A 22,081-nucleotide genomic window follows, 5' to 3' on the forward strand; every position below is an offset into this window, starting at 1 on the left:
CGAGCGGCCCGACAGCCGCGCTGACCAACGACTTAAAAGTACCTTACCATTACCCCAAGTTCTTCGGCGCCTCGCTGCTGCACTGATGCCTTCTTGTTGGTGCCCTGGGCGTAGTCTTCTTGGCGCAGTTACTGCTGCAGCCCGTGTCCGGGCTTTGTCGTATCTCCACGTGCGGTGGCTTCGTTCAATCTTATCGTCCACTTTCGGGCTCTCTGCGCACAGTACTCGTGCGATTATGGCTGCACGCACGGACGACTTTGCTTCGACGTGTCTTGCCCACCTGGGCTCCGATCTGACTCGTGTATGCGATTCCACGCGGACACTACACGGGCACTCGTTCAGCCGAGTCACAACAACGACTTCAGCAATGACTTCAACACACTTCTGCTTCAACGCACTAGCTCGTGTTTTTCTGCTTTTCGATAACTCGGCTTTTTTTTGCGTGGCTTATTCTGTGCTTTCATAGTGAGCAAAATCCGTGGATGTTTGTTGCAAAATGTTTAGTATTCACAGAAACACTGATATGACACGATTTCGTGGATATCGCGCACCTCTACGACGTTTTGAATGGTCTAGGGGGAACTTGAAAATATCATATGATACGAAGGGAGTAGAATTAAATTTTTCGTATCAGTGCATGTTGCATAGATAAGTAATAAAAAAAATTTCAATTTTTCGGATTGTTGCGAATTTCGCATAATCGAAGAAAGACCGTAGTGTTATCGTATGTACTAATAGCCAGTGTTTCATCTTATTTATCGTAAATAATAAATTAATAATCATGAATAATTTGTAATTCGATAGATTCATAGGCATTAGCAAATTTCGCACTCGCAAAAAATATTCACGAGTATTCACGGATACAAATTTATCGACGAAACCGATTAAATTTTCTGCTAATCGCGAGGATCCGTATACTTGAATAAAAATTAGCGGCTCTTTAAGTGACCAATTCGATTTAGAATTATTCGCAGATATCTAAGAGACCAATTGAGTTTGGGGATATCCGTCAGTAACAGCGACTATCCCCAAATACAATTGAATTCAGTAAGATCTGCATTTTTTAGTGTAAGCGATACAATTCTAATCTTCCTCCGAAAGACTGTAGGCACGATTTAATTCGAAATCAGCGGCAACAATCTGCGTGAGCGAATGTATTCGTGAGAATCCACACCAGCAATCACATTTGTCGGTATCCCTCAGTACCAACGGGTATTTGAGGATACGTGAATGTCCGAGAAAACGATCAAATTCCGATATCCAAGGATATGATCAGATTCGTAAAGACGTCCAGATGTACACCCACTTACTCACTTGCGATCAGATTCGCGCCTATACGCAAATATATTCATATCCATTTAAAACGTCGTAGAGGTGCGCGATATCCACGAAATCGTGTCATATCAGTGTTTCTGTGAATACTAAACATTTTGCAACAAACATCCACGGATTTTTGCTCACTGTGAAAGCACTATTTCACTCGCCAGCGTATTCTAATCTGTCGATCATGCCTCGCGGCGAAAGGAATTCACCCGGTGTCTGCTGGGATCTTTCTATCCTTCTTACACGTGTTGATGCTGGGCCACAGTCCTCGCTTCACGTGATCATCATTCCAACGAGCCACTGCTTATCAGCTTCCTGAAAACGCGCGAAAGAAGGGAGACACACACGCACGCATTCATACATACGCGCGTGCGGCAGTCTCGGCGCGACGCATTTTCTGCGAGTGCTCGACGGCTTGTACTTCGTCACAACTATTTATAATGGCGGCACGACCAAATCTTCGCAGATAAAATCTCTGGCGACACAATCTCCTCGATTAAATCTACGCTACATTTTTTTTATATTTTCGTGTTTTTTAGGTATCTATAAAAATATACTTCGTTACTTGGATTATTTGGGTTACTATGTGATATTGTGATATTTTGTGATATATTGTGATGTTTTGTGATATTTAGTGTGTTGGAGATTTTGTCCTTACGGAGATTTCGTCGCGGAAATTATGTCGGTAAACCATTTTTAATAGAGTTATTTTACCAGTAATTAAAAGCTTATGTTTTAATTGGACTCTCTATACATACTCAGTCGGTAACACCATGATATCAAGCAATTTACGTTAAGGGGGGGGGGGGGGGGGGGGGGNGGGGGGGGGGGGGGGGGTGAGTTAATTTTTAGTTATTTTTGCTTATTTTTGATGTGATCTATATTCGCGTTTGGTGTCAGGGGTAATTGAGATTTATTTTTTGCAATCTAGTAATGAAAATGTAGTAATATCGATTTGTACACTAAAAAGCATCACTTCAAGAGTATTCAGCTAAGTTTTAGTGGGAAAATATTGAAAAATGAGCCTGTGGCATCGGTTTGAAGAAAGTCAAGTTTTTTTAAAAATTTTCATTTTTGAAAATTTGGCGTGACTGTGAATTGTAAAAAATCGGAAAAAAACGAAAAAGTGCACTATTTTCGGATAATTGTTGAAAAAAATGAAAACTTTTGCAAAAATGAAAATATCTCGACGTCACTACCTAGTAAAATAGTTAATGAATAACGGTGTAAACTTTCAAAAAGATCGATCCATAAGTTTTTGAGATATGATATACACCGTATTTGAAAATGGCATTGTTCAGGAAACGCGTTTAAAGATTTTGAAGTAAAAAAACATTTTTTCTTTAATAGAATCGTCAATACCAGGTCCATACAATGAAGGTCCATCATCAAGGATATCTAGAGCATCCTTTTGCTGTTATCTTCTTAATGATCGAGCTTCTTTGTTCTCTTTTTCTGCTTTTTGATCTGCTCTTGTGATCCGGTGGTAATTTTCTGCATCCGCCCAATCGTGAGAGTTTGCTCCTAAGTTGATCCCCAGATTTTCCATAAAGGTCAACAAATCACAACTGCCTACATTAAAAGTGCATACTGCTACATTAGCAGCTATTTCTACTAAATTAGAAGTCCCACTCAAAATTTTCGGAGAAATTTTCCAAATTAGCTGATTCAAGCTTTTATTGTTGTTCTGAGTGAGTGAAACACATCTCTGGAGTAGATTGTCACTGCTTAAATCTTGATAAATTGATCTTATGACTTCTAAAACTTGATTTGGTAGAGCAGTGTTATGTCCGGGATATTTGTTAAATAATACCCGAACATTTATTTTAATCTAACTGCACCAAAATCTGAGATACACGTTTAAGGTTTGACACAAGACTTTTATTATAGAGTTTGCACATATAAAATGGATATTATATTTTTCGTTACACTTTTAGTTATGATGTACCACGCGATTGGCTCAGCTGTAGCTCAATTACAAAAAACTAGGATAAGGTGTTAGCGCGTGAAGACCGCAAGATGTTAGTGCGTCTGTCTGCGAGAGCTGAGAGCCGACCGACCGAGATTACAAAGATGCGCGTTATATATAATAATTGTTTAATCCCGAATTACAGTGGGGCGATATTGGAAGATTGCCCGAATTCGCGTAAGCTATCCCGTGACTCGCGCGTGGTATGATAACCCATAAATTACATCATTCTTTTATTACCCCTTTTAATGACGTTATATCGAAAAACTCGAGGTCGAGAAACAGCGTGACGAGACTCGATTTTTTGGATATAACAGCAGTATAACTGTGTTTAAAATTTTTTAATTTTCTTTCAGCTGAGGCTCTTTGCCATTCCCACCATGAGTTTTTACCACCTGTACATTTTTCATGCGACGGATTTTTGTCGGTCGAACTATAGTGATGATAAGTCCCCCAAATCGCATTTTTCATTTTCTCTACAGACTCATGATTCCGGCGGATCGCTAATCCATAATATACTGTTAATTTATCTATCATCTTGCAAGTTAGCGTACCTTTACCAGAGAATCATTTTTTTAAAATTATTTTTCCGGTTGAAGTTTTGAAATCAACTACTGTATTTTTAACAATATCTCGTAAACGAGAGCCCATTTTTTTGGACGTGTCCAAAATACTCATTTTTAATTATTATGAAACTTTCACCGTATGGTTTGGAATTCACTATACCGGTGTATGTCTTGGAACCTCCATCCTTGATGTAATTTCGATACTTGACTTTATTTTTCGTAGATCTTTGGAACATTTCTTTTATTGCCTCGACTTCCATCCCACCAGAAGAACCAACATAATTCGCTGAGCATTTTCCGTTATCCACGTGTTCTTCTTTCCACTCTTCATATTCAGCAGAATCCAATTTGTTTTCCCAATACTTGCAATCATGACAAAACGCACTTTTACTTGTACGTCAACGACGAAACACCATACAAAGAGGAAAACCCTCTTTTTTCCAAGTTCCATCCCCTGAAACTGTCACCTTTGATGAATTTTGACAAGTATTTTCAGCTAATGTAGCATTTCTTTCTTCTTGTATAGCAGATGTTAAAAAATTTTTTGTAACCGATTTTGTGCTCTTACATATTTTCTTCATATAAGAGTTATATGCAGCTTTAGTTAAAAATTTACTTGTCAAGTCCATTAATCCACAAAATTTATTGCATGCTGGCAATCCTAGGCATAATATACGCATCACAAAAGAAAATCTGGTATTTATTTCGTAAAGGCCCGATGCAATTGGATCACTAGATTTTAAAAACCGAGGCTTACATTTTTTACAACTAAGTTTAATACTGAATCCCAGTCCTTCCTTTTTGCACCTTTGAAATTCAATTTCGCCATTACACTGATCACATTTCAATAAATTTGATAGACTTGTAAAATCTAAAAAGAAATCTAAAATTTCATAATGCTTTTCAAAATTGACTGCTATATTTTGAGCTGTACTAGTTTTAATTTTTTTCGATGAAGTACTAGATAGAGTATCTTCTTCTGCCTTTCGTTTATGCGGTGGAACTCGTTTTTTCGAACGGCTTAAACGGGCTGCAGTGGTTGCCCTTTCGCTGCGATTAATTTTTCTAGGCATTTTTGAAAGGAAATTCAATAATTTTCAATCAAAAAACAAAAATTTAATGCTGTTTTTTGAAGGCTTCGGGAAATATTTAGAATTGTTTCTTACTGTTACTAGGTGATATTTATACTGATCACACAAACATTGGCTTAGTTAAATGTGAACAAATGAAATACACAACTTGTGTACTCATAAAAGTCTCTGTTTACATACCGAAAAGTATATTTATCGAAATTTTTAGTGTTACATAGTACACATAAATGAAAAAGCGTTAAATATTCAAGCTCTTTTCAAATCATATCCTTATCTTTTTCTATCCTATCGATCCTATCCTATCAAATCCTATCAAAATTAACATAAATTGCTTGATATCCTGGTGTTACCGACTGAGTGTGTATAGAGAGCCCTTAAGGGCTAGGCTTACCCACTCAGTCGGTATTCAGTACCGAAATATTTTATCCTCATTTTTCTCCACGAATAATGAATCAATCATCTTGAAACTTCGAAGTAACGTTCAGAAGATTGATACAATTATACATGTGCTCTTGTTTTCAAGGAAATGTCTTATAAGCTTACTTAAATTAAATTTTTTGGAATTAGAGGTTATGAAAACCAAAAAACAACAATAAAATCTATTCACTTAAAATTCTTGACAATTACGGAAAAACAAGAGCACAGGCATATTTGTGTCAATCCTCTGAACGTTATTACAAAGTTTTGAGATGATTTATTAACTATTCACTGAGAAAAATGAGGACAAAATATTTCGGTACTAAATACCGACTGAGTGGGTAGGCCTGGCCCTTAAATGAAAATATAATAATGTCTTTAAGGTGTGTGAAATAATTTGAAAAAAAAATTTTAATGACTGTGCAATAGACTTTATATTCTGTTTGCTCAACGTTTTGATGATACTATCTGAATATCCTCCTCGAGAGATTTTAATTAAAGAATACTTATTGCAAAATTATAAATACAAAACAATATTTTTTTGTAAGAATAAACCTCTATTAAATATAAATATATCGCGTCATAAATGATCTAGTTCTTTAATAACGTCACTAGTCATGTCTTAAATTCAAACGTTCAATGATATACATTCCTACTTATACACATTTGTAAACACACATACTACTCATAACTCTCTATGCAGAGTCTCATATACAGAAGAAAAACCACTCAAATCTGTCATTTTATTTAATGCTGCATCACCTTGTTTTTCAATATATACCATTTCAGCAAACCTTCTTCATTTTTCATTAATACTCAAGTTTTAAGTAAATAAATGATGAATTAACAGTCTCTAGACCATCTCCCTTTGTGTGTACGTGCTCATAAGTGTGAAGTTTGGTATTATTAAATAATTTTCTTCTTCCAATTCAATCCACTGCGAATATCACACTTATACGCATATACACACAAAGGGAGGTGGTCTAGAGACTGTGAATTCATCATTTATTGACTTAAAACTTAAATATTACTTAAAACTTAAAACATAAAACTCGAATACTCGAAAAAATTCGAGTGCCCGAAAAAACTCAAGTACTCAAATAATCGAGTACTCGACTCGAACTCGAGGAAAAAACTGGAACTCGACGAGTCAACTCGAGTTTTTTCGAGTATTCGCCCAGCCCTAACATTTTTTTCGTGTTTTTTGACAAATTTTAAGACGTTTTTGTTCTTTAAAACTTTTCGTTTAAATGCTTCTATCTCGATATAGAAAATTGAAAAGTTTAAAAATAAGACTTTTTATGTTCGAATTTTATAAAAAACCAAAATTTTATATATCGAGATAAAAGCATTTTTAAAAATATATTGTTAAAATTAAAATTGTAAAAAAACTCACAATAGAATCGCGTGACCAGTCAATCTTATCACAATGTTTAACAATATGAAGAAAGTAATATAATTGGGATTTCAGATCTTTGGTAGGAAATTTTTTTCCGATCAGGTGTAGTATAAACATATTTACTATCATAAAAAGAAAATTTCAACTATTTCGATTTATATTGTCATTCCTAAATATCAGCTCGAAACACCAGTCTATCCCCTTAAGTCATCAATTATAATAACAATAAAATGATAATACCAATCAAAAAATTACCTGTTAGTCGCTAATGAGCTCAGTATCATTAAGGCATCTTCTAATTTCGCAATTATTTCTTGAGTTTCGTTACCTCTTAGTAACAATTCGCCTCTAAGTTTAAAGTTAGCAAATTGTAAATCCACGAGAGACCAATCAGATATTACTAATTTAAGCTTGCTTTCAATATCCTTCTCTTTGATAGCACTTATGCATATATCCTAAGTAAATAATATATTTATAAAATTTTTTATAAAAAATTACAGGATTTTAAATATCAAGGTATAATTAAATAAACAGCATGTGTTTAGTCGCACAAATAAATTTTTTACTATTTAGAATTTGAATCGATTCGAACTTACAAGGAGAGCTCTTCAAGTCTGGGTCACCGAATGCCCTGAAAATTTTGTTGTGATCTCCTAGTACATGATGATAATCCCCCATATAGTTAGTTTGATCCAATGGGCCCTTTAACAATACTTTTACGCATGATCAAGATTTGAATATTATTTAACGATAGTAAATACCATATAATAGCTAATCATGGTCAGGCTTAAAACAGTCAATTCCAACTGACTGAACAGCATTGTTACTTTGTGTTTTTCAAGTTTTTAAACACTTATTCAAAAAATAAACACTGTAGCTCAATTGGTATACTATGCAAGTCTCAAAGAGCGAACCAATTTGAGCTAAAATTAAAATACTTCAATATAAGTATTGATGCAAAAGATTGAAATAAAACTTTTATATTATTAAACTCACTGTTCCTTCTTTTTCATCATCTTTTGACACTTCATTGATTATGTTTTAAGTGCCAGATTACCTCATCAATGATGCTGGAAGTCGCCAATGATAAAGATAAATAAATAATGTGATTTGGCGATGATACAATCAGTTATGCTTCTTTTTCTTTTCCCCAATAACTTAACACAGTTGCTTTTCTGCATTTGTAAATTGAGCGTGTCAACAGTTTAACAGTGCTTAAAAAGTGTGAATTTATTGTGTTAAGTTATTGGGGAAAAGAAAAAGAAGCATAACTGATTGTATCATCGCCAAATCACATTATTTATTTATCTTTATCATTGGCGACTTCCAGCATCATTGATGAGGTAATCTGGCACTTAAAACATAATCAATGAAGTGTCAAAAGATGATGAAAAAGAAGGAACAGTGAGTTTAATAATATAAAAGTTTTATTTCAATCTTTTGCATCAATACTTATAGTAAAGTACTTTAATTTTAGCTCAAATTGGTTCGCTCTTTGTGACTTGCATAGTATACCAATTGAGCTACAGTGTTTATTTTTTGAATAAGTGTTTAAAAACTTGAAAAACACAAATTAACAATGCTGTTCAGTCAGTTGGAATTGACTGTTTTAAGCCTGATACCATGATAGGCTATTATATGGTATTTATTATAGTTAAATTATATTCAAATCTTGACCATGCGTAAAAGTATTGTTAAAGGGCCCATTGGATCAAACTAACTATATGGGGGATCATCATCATGTACTAGGAGATCACAACAAAATTTTCAGGGCATTCGGTGACCCAGACTTGGAGAGCTCTCCTTGTTAGACTAAAAATATTTTTTAGATTCTGAAACTTTTTACGGAAATTTTTAGATATTTTTTAAAAAAAAGTGAAAAAGAAAAATGTTGTCAAAGAAATTTGATTTTTTTCTTTTCATTTTCTGCAATTTTGCAAACGAAACTATTTTGATGATCTATGGCTGCATAATTAAATATTGAAACGATTTCTGCGTTTGCAATTAAAATATTTTGTGTAGGGATGTGCTGTGACGTACATGACATCAAATATTTCGAATCGGCTCTATTCAGAATTATAAGCAGTAAAACGTAGAGTAAAAATTTAATTGCTACAGGCTTAGGTTCGCCGCCAAGGTCATTGACGAATTTATTGTAATTTTACCTTTACGCGCCCGAAATATCAATTTATTCATTAAGATTATTACAGTAGTAGACGCCGTACCACGTACCATTATACCTACACAGGCGAAGCGATTGTTGGAAACTAATACGTATTCTCCTTGGAAAACTCGCGAAAAGTTACTTTAATATACCCGATTGAATGGGAGCATTTGAACGACGATTTTCCATATTCAATCGTAATATTTATTAGTTTATTTATTTTACACCGAACGAAAAATATGGGCTCAGGCCGGACTCGAACCGGCGACACTTGGCCTTTAGCCGGGCCGGCTTTAGAAGGGTAGGTCCCAATAGGTGATGACCTATTAATTTAAAAAAATTAGTGAAAGATTAACATCTCTCGACTTCTTGTACACCAAATAACGATGATGTGAACAAGGGTTTCGGTAGCTCAGATGGTAGAGCACTTGCCGGCTAAAGGCAAAGTGTCGCCGGTTCGAGTCCGGCCTGAGCCCATATTTTTCGTTCGGTGTACAATAATTAAACTAATAAATATTACGATTAAATATGGAAAATCATCGTTCAGATGCTCCTATTCAATCGAGTGTATTAAATTAAGAATACTTACGTATTGTTAGACTAATAAAACTTAATCAACTGACAGTTCTCCTGAAGAGGGTCACGAACTAGTGACCGAAACGTGGAGAAAATAAAGAACTTCAACACCAAAACCTGTGCCCTTTTATTCCAATTGACGACAAATTTAATTCAATGGAAAAGGATTGTTATAAAGATTTTTAAATCCGAAAAAACTAGATAACTAAAACGTTATGACATTAAAAGTTTTAGAAGTTAAGAGGCTTAGTCTCACATAAGTTTATTATAAGTAGTAAAAATTAAAATATTTATTTATTGTGAATGGATTTAAACTTTCAAGAAAAAAATGAGTGTGATCGCCTCATAAAAGAAAATTTAATCGTTTATCTTTTTATACTAAGAATTTTGTCATTTATTATTAAAAAATATAACAAATGCAGCATAGACATTACCTCAACTTCATCTTTGAATTGTAATATCGGAGCTGCCATAACACTTGATAAATTAAAATTTTCTGAATTAACGTTGAATTGGTAGTTACATAATTCTGAAATTCTCAACCAATGGCGATCTTTAACAGCTTTATTTGCCATTAATTCCAAAATAAGGCAAGTTTCATTAAAATCGTCAATTTTCTTTTTTAATTCAATATATGCAGGCCAACCTCGAAGTCCTTTAGGTAATCTTCTACATCTGAAAATTAATGTTAAAAATATTTTTAATTGTGGACAGTTTTACAAAGTTTGCATCGATTCAATCGTAAATTTTTTTAAATAAAATTAATATAAATTACGTTTTATTTGATAAAACGCCCTAAAGCATATGAACTAAAAAATCCTAAGCTCTGCTAAAAACATAAACATTCAGTAATATATAGTCTTTGTGTTATCACTATGTGAATACTAACGTATTTTTTCACGTATTGGTGTTACTGAGTAAGATAATTCATGTCCACCACTAGAGGTTGTCAACGGTTTTATGATCAGTGATTACTCATTTGTATAATTGATGTACAATGTGATATGGAAGGGACGGCTTGTAACGAGTCTGCGAGGTTTTGCAGAGATTCGCGAACATCATAGATGTTTAGTCAATATTAGCTAAGAGTAACCTGACAATCACGAGACGGACGAGTGACGAGTGACCCTGGGAATGGTCGATGTTATTTAGCATTTTAGTTTGCAACGTTTTCTAACGTGTAGTCCTGAAAAAGACTAGTGTCAATGTAGGCTGTTAACTGACGTGGGATGACCGACTTGTGACTGTCTGCCACCTATAAGCAGTCTTGAGCAAGGATCATCTTCTCCAGGAGATGTAGGTCCGAATGGCCGATGACTTCATTCTTGGGTCAAGCCCAAGCTCACGATGGGTCGAGCAGGTAGGCACGGATGGCCTTGGAATTTGGCAAGTCCTAGACTCGAGTATGTTTGGGAATTTCACTTGAATCGTGATAGTCGAGTGACAATAGTCCAATCTCTTTTCTTTTCCAACTTGTGAAAGTTGAACAGTCAAATGTCGATTCACATTTCTGTTCTCAAAAGTACTCTATAACACCATCGCAGGATATTACGAAACAAAAAATGCAGCCCAAAAGCGCAGATCACATCTCTCACTCTGATCTGCGATTCGAATATCGACAGAACCAATATTGATTAAGATTTGAAATAAGCACAAGATGATTTAAAAAAATATCAAGCTTTTCTTAAGTCTCAAATTCGAAACGCAGAAGGACAAAGGAAAAAACGAATAAAGACTTTTATTATAAATGAGTCATCTTCAGATGTAGCAAATGGAAATAAAAAAGTTGGAAGACCAAGAAAAGAGGTAAAACATTAGATTAAGAGCTAAAATGTGAGTACAGTACCAGTAAAACTATGCAAACCACAAAATGACTTGCATAAAATCCATATTGATGGTCCATTTTGTGCAGCTACGATAAGAAATATCGACACTTTGGCTGCTATTTTAGGGCCCAAACAAGTATCGTATATCTCCCAAGACAATAAAGCAAGACTCAAAATAGGGAACACAGCTTCTAATAAGCAATCACCGAAGCTCATGCACGTCGAATATAGAATTAAATTTCCGGATCACGATTGGAATGTTGCAAATAGACACTCATTAATTGCATCTGTGTATGCGGAAATAGAAATAAAAGAAAATTCATCTAGCTAGGCAGAAAATATTACATACAGTGGATCAACTTTTATCGCGATAAGAAGTGGAAAGCATTCTAGTTCAACGGCCTCAATCCATTCGAATGACTTCAATACACTATATGAATTAGATATTTTTAAAAAGATTTTACACTATAATGAACTGCCAAAGCCAGTTCTTATAATAGCAGTGGATGGAGAACTGGACGAAAATCCAAGGTAATTACTGCTTATTCAGTGTGATGTTTAGTAATTTCCATTGAATTTATGAGAATCAATAGTTTTACTGTTTCACAATCAATTAATTCTGTTATTTCAACAATTTTTTTAGATTGATAAATTCGGTGTGGTATCCGGCATAGCTTATGCAACGGGGGACGGATAACCTGTCTACGTTTTTTAATGTTTTGTTAGCCCTGAAAAGGGCCAATTGTTAATCCTGAAAAAGACCGCTTTTCTACTTTTCCTCTCTCTTCTCTGAGTCTAACTTCGGATTTCTCCGAGCTAGAGATTTATTCAACTTCTTTATATTGAAGTGGTGTAAAGAGACTCGAGAAAATTGTCCAAGCGAGCTGGAGGTCCGAGCTCAAGTGGTGAGTTCTCTCGAGTGAGAGCGAGTTGGAACTCTGCGAAAAGAGTCTCCTACTTAACCCCTGGCGGCGTCACGTCGCTCGTGGAGAGCGATTCTGGCGGTGGTGGCCACCTAGTGGCAGAAGCGGCAAGCAGGAGAAACGAGAAAGGCGAAGAAAGAAAAGAGATTGTTTTGTGGAGAAACACAAGTCCGAGAGATTTGTGTAATCTCCGGTGATCCGGGAGAGAACACGTCGCTTGGGTCTTGGTGACTCCGGTATACCAAGAGTGCCGCACTGCTCTGGAGGTCCGGGAGATGTGTTCGGCTCAAAAGCTCACGAGCGAATGCCCGCAGCGGCCCGGCGCGCCGGCTTATATAGCGCGGTGCGGACGGCGCGCGACGCCGGCGGTGGTGGGGGCCACCGCTGCGTTGCGGCTGAGAAGAGTGAGAAGTGGCGCCGATCACAGCGAGCCTGAGAACCGGCGCCGATCCGCAAAGCTCGGCGTGATCTGCAGCGCGCGTCTATAATACGTGACTTGCGTATATCAAGATATCATAAAACTATAACTTCTGCTATACAGCATTTTAAAAAACATTCTCTGGATGCAATATTTATAATGACAAACGCTCCGGGATGCAGGGCATTCAACGGAATTGAAAGACAAATGGCGCCACTAAGCAGAGCCCTTACCGGTGTCATTCTACCACATACTTACTATGACTTTCATCTGAATGCTCGGAAGAAGACAGAAGATAATGAGTTGGAAAAGAAAAATTTTGTTAAAGCTGGTGAAATTTTAGGAGAAATCTGGTCAGAAAAAACTATTGATAAGTTTAAATTTTAAGATTAAAATATTCTCCTTGTACCTGATATCGATTGGATTTGGCATAAAAATCATGTCCAAGAATCGCAGTATTTTCTCCAGGTAAGATTTAACAGTAAAATTAATTTTATTCTATTAAATATTATATTAAGTTTTTGCAAAATCATAATTAATAGCATGAAAATCTTGGTACTACCAATAATAAAATTACAAAAAATTGTATGGAGAGGTATCATATTTTATCAAGAGCTTTTTCTACATTATTGAATAACATTTTCCAGAATTATCTTAGACTGGGCTGCGATGAACTTTAGAAAAACATAGATAATGACTCATATTCTTGAATTTACATTAGCAACATGATTAAATTATATTTATTGAATGTTTATAACACATGTTATATAATATCTTACTTGTTTTGAAAGTTGGCTAGTTCTGTACTGATAACATCGATATCAATTTGCGCCCAAGGTATTTCATAATAACTGTCGATAGAACGCATTACTTGTAGATATAACGAATACAGTTTTTGTAATAAATTCAGTTCTCTTTTTCTGTTGAATAGAATTGGGTATTCAGTACTCGTAAGTCCAAATAATTGTTCGCCACTACTATAAGTTTCCAGTTTCTCCCACAAAGTATCAAACCATAATTGGAATAACAGAACTCTAAAAACAATATAAATTATATTACTAAGCATTGTGAAGAAATATAATATTTTCGAACATTATTCTTAGGATGGAACCCAAAAACATTCACGACATAATTGATATTTGTTAAGTCTGATAGGACAATACTTGTAAATAAAAAAATTGTGAGGCGTTTATTAATATTCAGTAAGACCAGCTGAAATTAATAGTGCGTGTCACACCATGGTCTGACCCTAACGATATAACGAATCACTCTATTGTATAAATCAAACTATTTATTAACTCATACATTCGCCCTACAACAGTTGAGATGGGCTAGTCAGCAGACCTGGCATACCAACTGTTACGCAGGAAAGAAGAATTGGGCATATTCACTATCACCTAGACCCGTCATCATAATAATGTTCTTACATGATTACTGATCTTCTTTAACTACCGTAGCTGACAACTCGTCAGCAAACTCCACACACCAACCGTTAACCAGACTAGAAAACCACCTTCTCTGTGATGGTATTCAGAATAACTGCAATAAACTGACAACCATCGGTCAAGCACTTTCTATCGTGAATTACAAATGATGTTTTATTTGTAATTCACTCACAAAACTGCCTTATGGTTTTCAAAAAGTAGCACTAACTACCAATGAGAATTTATCTCCCATTTCAGCTGTCATCCTACAGCTCATGGTCTTCGGCTTTCACTCTTCTTGAAGAATCAACCGATAGTTCCTTCTCTCCGATCCATATATAAGTGAGATTGTTTGATTGATTGAAAAACTTTATCCGGCCACAGGGTAAACCCCATCTGGTACGGTCGTATTTACAATAAGTACAATTGTTGATAATAATAATTTACTGTACATTAAAGGTATTTAATTTGCTGTGATATTTAAATAGAGCGCAGCGTTGTATGAAATGGAATGAAGTGAAGTTCTGGTGATGATGGTAAGATGAGAAGTAAAGAGAATATAGTAGAAAAGAGAGAAGTAGAGTGAAAGTATGTATAAAAGAGCAGTATGTAATGAGAATGTGATGAGTGAATGCTTCTGATAGTGTTTAATAGAGTCTATTGAGTTTGTGGTGCACGAAAAACGTTTTGAGAGCGCTGTCGTCTTTTTTACAAGAGCGCTGAGAGCTCTCTGTCTTGAGAGCGCTACTATCTTAGTTTGGGAACGCAGAATTCCCAAAGTTCAGGCATACCTACTGCTTCATACGTGCGAGAGCGTAGCAATCTCGTCCTTGGGAAAAATATAAGCTCGAGTGGTGATGATAATTAAACACTAGTGTGCGGACGATATTAATGTGGCAATGTTGAGAGTTTCATCATTAAAAAATATGTATGTATTAAATTTACATGTATATGAATGAAATAACTTTATTAACGTAGAAGAGTACTTACAAATACACCGTATTAAATACAATATCTTGTAGCAATTCGATTTTTATTTTTAACAAATAAAACAGGGAAAAAAATTGGTAAGTCCTCGTAAGGTATTAATTTAAATACATTTGCGGGCTCTACAATATAAGCGTAGATATGATCATCGAACGTGATTTCTTTATAAATTTGTGTATGAAAAATAATTTTACCTGAATCATATATTATTTTGATTATTTTGACGAAATCTTTTTCAAGTTTTGACACATCAATCAAGATAAATGTATTTTTATAATATTTGGTGCCTTTAATTGTCACATATCCATGACACGTATGGTTATTTGATTTAATAGAATGGTTTATTACTTGCCCGTCTAATGAAAGACCAAAAATTAATTTTTCATCGACTTTCATATTGAAATTTGAGTCTAGCATACCAAAAGCTTGCTTGGTAGCAATTGTGAGAAAAGGATTTTTATTGCAGCTAGTGTTCTGAAAATTCAAGCGAATGCGTCTATGGTACAATTTAAATTGCATGCCACAAAAGTTGATACACGGACCATTCAAATATAATACGCGTGGATAATGTGTAAGCAAGTGCAGTTTATAGGGTAAAATATTTTTCAGATTTTTATAAAGGTTTTTATGTTTAACAATAACATGACTTAAATTAGCAATCAAAGAGTCACTCATCCTATGCGAAGTAACAATATTGATAATTCGGCGCATATATTTCGCCGTTGCTTATGAGTAAAAACACAGTGAAAAACGCTACGAAAAAAAACATACTGATAAAATGCCCCGAAAAAAACACAGCTCATTGAATGCTGTGAAAAAAAACACACCTCATCGGAGCGCCACGAAAAAAAACACACCTCATTGAATGCCATGAAAAAAAACACAGCACATTGGATGCCGTGAAAAAAAACACAGCAAATTGGATGCCGCGAAAAAAAACACACCTCATTGGATGCCGCGAAAAAAAACAGAGCAGAAAAAAAACGCAACAAGTTTCGATGCAGTGTGTTTTTCTTTCGCAGCGCTCCGTTGAGGTGTGTTTTTTTTCGCAGCGCTCCGAAGAGGTGTGGTTTTTTTCATGGTATCTAAAGAGGTGTGTTTTTTTTCACGGCGCTTCGATGATGTGTGTTTTTACTCGTAAGCAACGGCGACTTGTTTGGTTACTGATGCTATTTAGATGCCGTGAAGCAAATGAACGAACAGCAGTAGGTGGCATGTAACATTTATACTTTAATTTAACCCTTTAACGCCTGAAATGACCATTTTCAGACAACATTTATAGCGATGAATTACACCGACTAAAAATTGTTTGAAAAACTTTTCAGACATCACTTTTTACGTAAAATTTAATTTACTTTTCGAATCCGGTGTCAGAATTTAAAAAAAATTATTTAATAAAAAGTTATAAACAATTTTGTAAAAAAAAACATGAAATTTCAAGAAAAAAATCTCGTTCAACTCAAATTTCAACACGGAAAGAAGGTTCGCTCGTGGGTCTCTCGCATATATATTTGGTCAATGGCATGTATACTTTATTGTATAATAGTTATAATGAAGAAATTCAAAATGGCGATCATAAATTCGGCTTTCGAAGACCTGTATGTCATAAAATGATTTCGACAATTTTTAACTCGATCTAACCACTTTTTGTGGTTAGACTCACTCAATTCCCACTCAATTCTAAACACTTTTTGTTCTATAACTTTTTCTCGTAAAATTGATGGTTATCGAGTTAAAAATTGTCGAAATCATTTTATGACATACAGGTCTTCGAGAGCCGAATTTATGATTGCCATTTTGAATTTCGTCATTATAACTATATTACAATAAATTATACATGCCATTGACCAAATTTATACGCGAGAGACCCACGAGCGAACCTTCTTTCCGTGTTGAAATTTGAGTTGAACGAGATTTTTTTCTTGAAATTTCATGTTTTTTTTTACAAAATTGTTTATAACTTTTTATTAAATAATTTTTTTTAAATTCTGACACCGGATTCGAAAAGTAAATTAAATTTTACGTAAAAAGTGATGTCTGAAAAGTTTTTCAAACAATTTTTAGTCGGTGTAATTCATCGCTATAAATGTTGTCCGAAAATGGTCATTTCAGGCGTTAAAGGGTTAATCAAATCATGAGCTACAATAAACGAGGTAGGTGATTTGGTGTGTTCTATAACCGACCTCAGATTTTCTACAATGTAGAGGTCTAGCCAAGTGTTCTTATGAACTGGCTTGAGGCTAATAAGTTGTGATTGAAGTCACCATTGAGGACGATGTGATTGTGTTTTTTTAAAACGTAGAGAGCACATTGAAGAAGTATTTCACTTTTGTACAGTGTGGTCTCATATAAACAGCGGCAAACAACAAGTGTTGGTATGGTGAGTCGAGGTCGAGTATCGAGTATTCTGGTGTATTATCATAGGTAGCTGTAGAATTGGCCAGAATCTTAATTTGGAGAGTGTCGTGCACATAAATGTCCACCTCTGTCCTTTTTATCATTTCGGAGAATTTGGTAGCCATCAACATGGGGCAAAAATCAGATGTTTTATGAGTTAGAGACGTTTCTGACAGCAAAAATGTCATAGTTTTTTGAGATGAGTTGACGTTGAAGTTCATCGAGATGATATCCAAGTCTATTTATATTGGAATGTGCGATCGAGAATGATGAGAATGATGATCCCGATGACAATGGACCGACACTCGACCTGGAGCCTTTGCCTGGAGCTTTTGCCTGGGCTTAAGTGATTGGAAATCTCTCTCAGTCTGAATAGGGATGAGCTAAGCTCCAGCAGTTTCTCACATGAAGACTGACAGGTTCTTGAGCATTCGCTGGGCATAGTTGATTTTGCGAGCTGTATCATAGGCTTTGTTGAGTAGGTTAAAGACCTCACGTAGCCACATTGGTCGGAATCTTATTCTTCCATCACCCACACCAAAAAGTACATCTACACCAATCGATGGCAACTTGAACGAGCTCTTGATACAGTAATCTCGGGTGCTCTGAGAAGACAGTGCAAACACAAAGGCTTTAAAGTTGGCCAGCGTAATTCCGGTACTGTTTTCGGCTCTCACGTGTGGGCATGCGCAACAAATCTATGGTAGTGCTTCAGTCACATGGCCGTAAAGACTCTGCTTAGCACCCCCTCCTCTGATATGTCAACTTCCCTTTGGAGTCCGGTGAGTAATATCTCACATGTGTCGGACAAGTGTGAGCTCATCTGTGGTGTTACCCGCACAACGACACGAGACCCCTGCGTGCACGTCCCCACTCCTTGGCCTAGGGAACGTTAACAACCCTGAGTTGTACTAAAATACTCAATCTTATTATTTCTCGCTCCTCTCCAAGCCTCCTTCCCACTTTTGCACTGAGAAGCTTCACTAGCAACCGCTAGGTGGCGCAGCCCTGGCACCCACAAGTAACGTGGCCCCGCCAGGGCATAAGTATCGGTTACTTCAAGCCTCAGTCATTCCACTTCGGTCACTCGGCAAGTGCGGCCTGGACCTTCCAGCCGCAACTAATTAACACGGCCAAGTCAAGATCCGTCACCGCAGCCAAGTCTACGAAGTCGACGGGATTTCCAGCCTACCTTTGCAAAGTTGACCTCGGAGCAACCTGGGACCTTGGTGGCCACCCTGTCAACGCTGCTCGCCAACTAACAAGTTGGAACTTTTACACGTCGACTCGGCCCAGTCCTTTTCAGGACCACTTTTCGTAGGACGTCGAAAGATATCGAACTTTTGTAAAGTTCGATGCCAACCGTCTTGTCAGTTGCAGAGTTTAAACTCTAAAACTCTTTTCGGTTACCGGCCTTTTCAGGGCTACTGTCCGAAAAGCCATCGAACTTTTGTCAAAGTTCGATTCGAACCTTCTTGGCAATTGCAGAGTGTTAACTCCGAAACTCCTTTCGGTTTCAAGAAATATCTGCAAAAAGAAATGCCCGAGGGCAGTTTGCGGCAGAAAAAAGCAACAAATTGTAGAGCTCAACAAGAAACGTGTGCGCACACTTACATAACTTTTATTGTAAAAAATGCTATAATTAAATGTAGTACAAAAAAACAGAGTAAATTAGGATTTTTTAAAGTAGTCTGTTAATCGTGATTGTTTAGAACGTTTGCTTAAATCTTTATACAATTATTGGTACGGAGCCATTGCTTGCTCATAGTCGTGTCGAAATTGCAAAGCTCGCAAGCCGATAGGATCTTCATAGAGAGCTTCATTGATGGCCGATTGCACGTGGCTCAAAACACGTGCTACATTTTTTAATGAAAAAGTTTCTCGAGCTTCTTCACTCGCTGCTTCTTCAATTTCATTTAAAGGTTGCTGATCGAAAATCTCTTCGATTTCTGTTATGGTGAGTGGGTTTTCAGGCTTCACGACAAGCTCCAAAACATCCTTTGCTAAGCCAATAGTTTGCTGAACAACTGTTTGCATATCATTAGAATCACACTGATTATTTTCCATAATGACTTCAGGCAATAACTTCGACCAGCTTCTATTGAGCTTGGATTCGTTCAATTCTTCTGAACATTCGATGACGTAAGTAAGAGAATCTAAGATTGTAAATTTTTCCCAAAAATTTCGAACAAGGTCTTTTCGATTGTCTTGAATATCACCACAATTGTTAAGATTTATGAAATTCAACAAATTTTTCATGACTTTTCTCAAATAGTATGCCTTGAAGGTTGCAATAACAGTCTGATCCATGAGCTGTATGAGCGAAGTTGTATTTGCTGGTAAAAATAGAACTTCAACATCAGGATGCAATTCTTGTGAATGTGAAAACCATTGCTCAAATGAAGAAGCATTCATTCATGCAGTCTTATTTGACCACCAAAACACTGGCAAATGCTCTTTTTTTTTAAGAGCACGTGGGGTTTCAGATCTATAAATTAGCATAGACTTGCACTTGAAGGTACCGGATGCATTCGCACAAAAATCAAGGTGTAACATTCTTCTGATATTTTTAAACCTGGAGCAGCTTTTTCTTCTTTAGTCAAGAAAGTGCGCTCCATGATAGGCTTCCTTAAGCAGATTGTATTTTGTTATTACCCACACCGAAAAGTGTATCAGCATTGTCTGAGGCTAGCTTGGCTCCTGCCAGACAGATACGAGTGCAACAGCCGCATTGATCGTATCGAAAGCACACTTAAAGTCGAACAGGACCAACACAGTTACTTTCTCGTCCTCTATCGCCCTCCGCATGTCCTCCATGATCCTGATAAGAGCTGATTGGGTACTATATTCGGGCCGAAATCCAGATTGCCGTGAAGAAAGTAGGTCACGGCTCTCGAGGTAGCTGGATATCTGCTGTGTATGTGAGCTAGATTGGCAACCGGGCGAGTCTGAGAGGGCGAGGCAGGCCTGGCGACCTTACTCAGTGGCACTATGGTAGACCGTTTCCATGACGTCGGGTAAGAGTCAGAGACGATAAAACCATTAAAGATCGTCGCCAGGTATGGTGCGACGATCTCAAGCGAGTGTTGCAGGTATGAGAACGAAACTCCATCGAGGCTACGTCCACGTGCGCCACGACCCTTACTTCTGTCACGCAGTGAGCATCGAACTCGGCGTGTCGATGATGTTCTGCAGTTCTTCAGGCGAGCAGAGAGGGTGCGATCAATGCTCGACCGAAATGAGGCCAAGACCTCGAAGGTACGTCCAACGCCTCGCATCATCCATACAGGCAGAGAGGTCAGCGAGAAGATGCTGCTCTCTGGCGTATTCGATGTCACGCCTGAGCACCCTACGGACCTCACGGTAGCGCGCGAGCACAGCCGCATCGCCCGATCGACGAGCGAGCGCATATTCGCGATTTCACGATACTATGGCGCCGCCTAGCGGCTAAACTTGCTAGTTAAAAAGAACCGAGTAAAAATGCGAAATAACATTGGAAAAAAAAGAAAATAATTTTTTTAAAATATTTAACGAGTTCAGAGCATGAAATTAACAATAAAAAATGAAGATTCAGAGTACTAAATACCTTAAAAAATATAGTTTTTATTTAATAGTTTTCGTTTATCATAATTTTGAATTAATAAAAAGTCAACATACAGCAAACCGATCCGTAATAGTAACGTTTTCTGCTAACTGTTCTTACCACGAAGAAAGGGTTACATTATCGTTTATATTTTATCAAAGTGTTAATTAAAAATGAGTGCTAAAAAAAGTGAATAAGTACTGTTCTGTGCGAGATTGCAAAATGTGGCCAGCTAATACGGCTTCACCCTCATCAAGAGGTCTAAGTGCATTGCCTAAAATATTGTATACATCGACCATATCGATTTCTAATTTTGAACTATTATTTTCCATATTAAAGCTTAAAAAACATATAATAAGTAATTCTAGAACTATTATCGAGCAGGAATGAGCTAGTATCAATACACACCAAGTGCAATGAACGTTTTCTCGTTGTTTTATACATTGAGATAAACAAAAAAATTGCGCTCACTGTGAATCGACTGTGTCCGCCACATTTCATAATTCAATTATTTGAATTTGACAAAACTTTATAATGAAAACTTTTTTTTTAAAAATTCATTATTAATAGAAGTTTCATTTTTTATTATCAAATATACGCTATTCACTTATTAAATATTTATTAAGAAGAATCTTTGCAAATTTCCCATGTTAAAATATGTAAACACTCGTTTCTTTTTTATTTCGGAGCGTGTCGCTAGGCGGCGCCATAGTATCGTGAAATCGCGAATAGCCTATCGCGAACCCTGCAGCGGTAAAGTGCAGCGGTGCAGCCCGCGTAAACCATGGTGCCGGTCGACTACGGCGCTGCACGGTTCCAAGCGGTGCATGAATGTCGAAAAGGTCAATAATGTTAGTGTTGAAGTTGTGAAGCGCCGACTCCTCCTGTGCTGCACCATCGATGGAGAATAGCATAGAATTTAATTTCTCAAGAAGGTGAAGATTAAAAACATCTTTTTTAAAATTTGAAAAACGGCGCGCAGTTATGGTTTTACAGGCTACTAAAATTTCGCCAATGA

General features: G+C 36.5%; 1 protein-coding gene across 1 annotated transcript in view; it reads right to left on the reverse strand.

Moving 5' to 3' along the window:
- LOC106651296 (dynein heavy chain 8, axonemal) overlaps positions 1-22,081 on the reverse strand; it is a 170,198-nt gene that overhangs the window by 142,711 nt on the left and 5,406 nt on the right. The window contains exons 3-5 of the mRNA XM_023462255.1: positions 13,452-13,706; positions 9,940-10,180; positions 7,021-7,220 (exon numbers count right to left, since the gene is read on the reverse strand). Of these exons, the coding sequence (XP_023318023.1) occupies positions 7,021-7,220; positions 9,940-10,180; positions 13,452-13,706 (696 nt within the window). The remainder of the gene's footprint in view (positions 1-7,020; positions 7,221-9,939; positions 10,181-13,451; positions 13,707-22,081) is intronic.

Source organism: Trichogramma pretiosum, unplaced genomic scaffold, assembly GCF_000599845.2.
Source record: "Trichogramma pretiosum strain Unisexual culture from Peru unplaced genomic scaffold, Tpre_2.0 scaffold9, whole genome shotgun sequence".
NCBI lineage: Eukaryota > Metazoa > Arthropoda > Insecta > Hymenoptera > Trichogrammatidae > Trichogramma > Trichogramma pretiosum.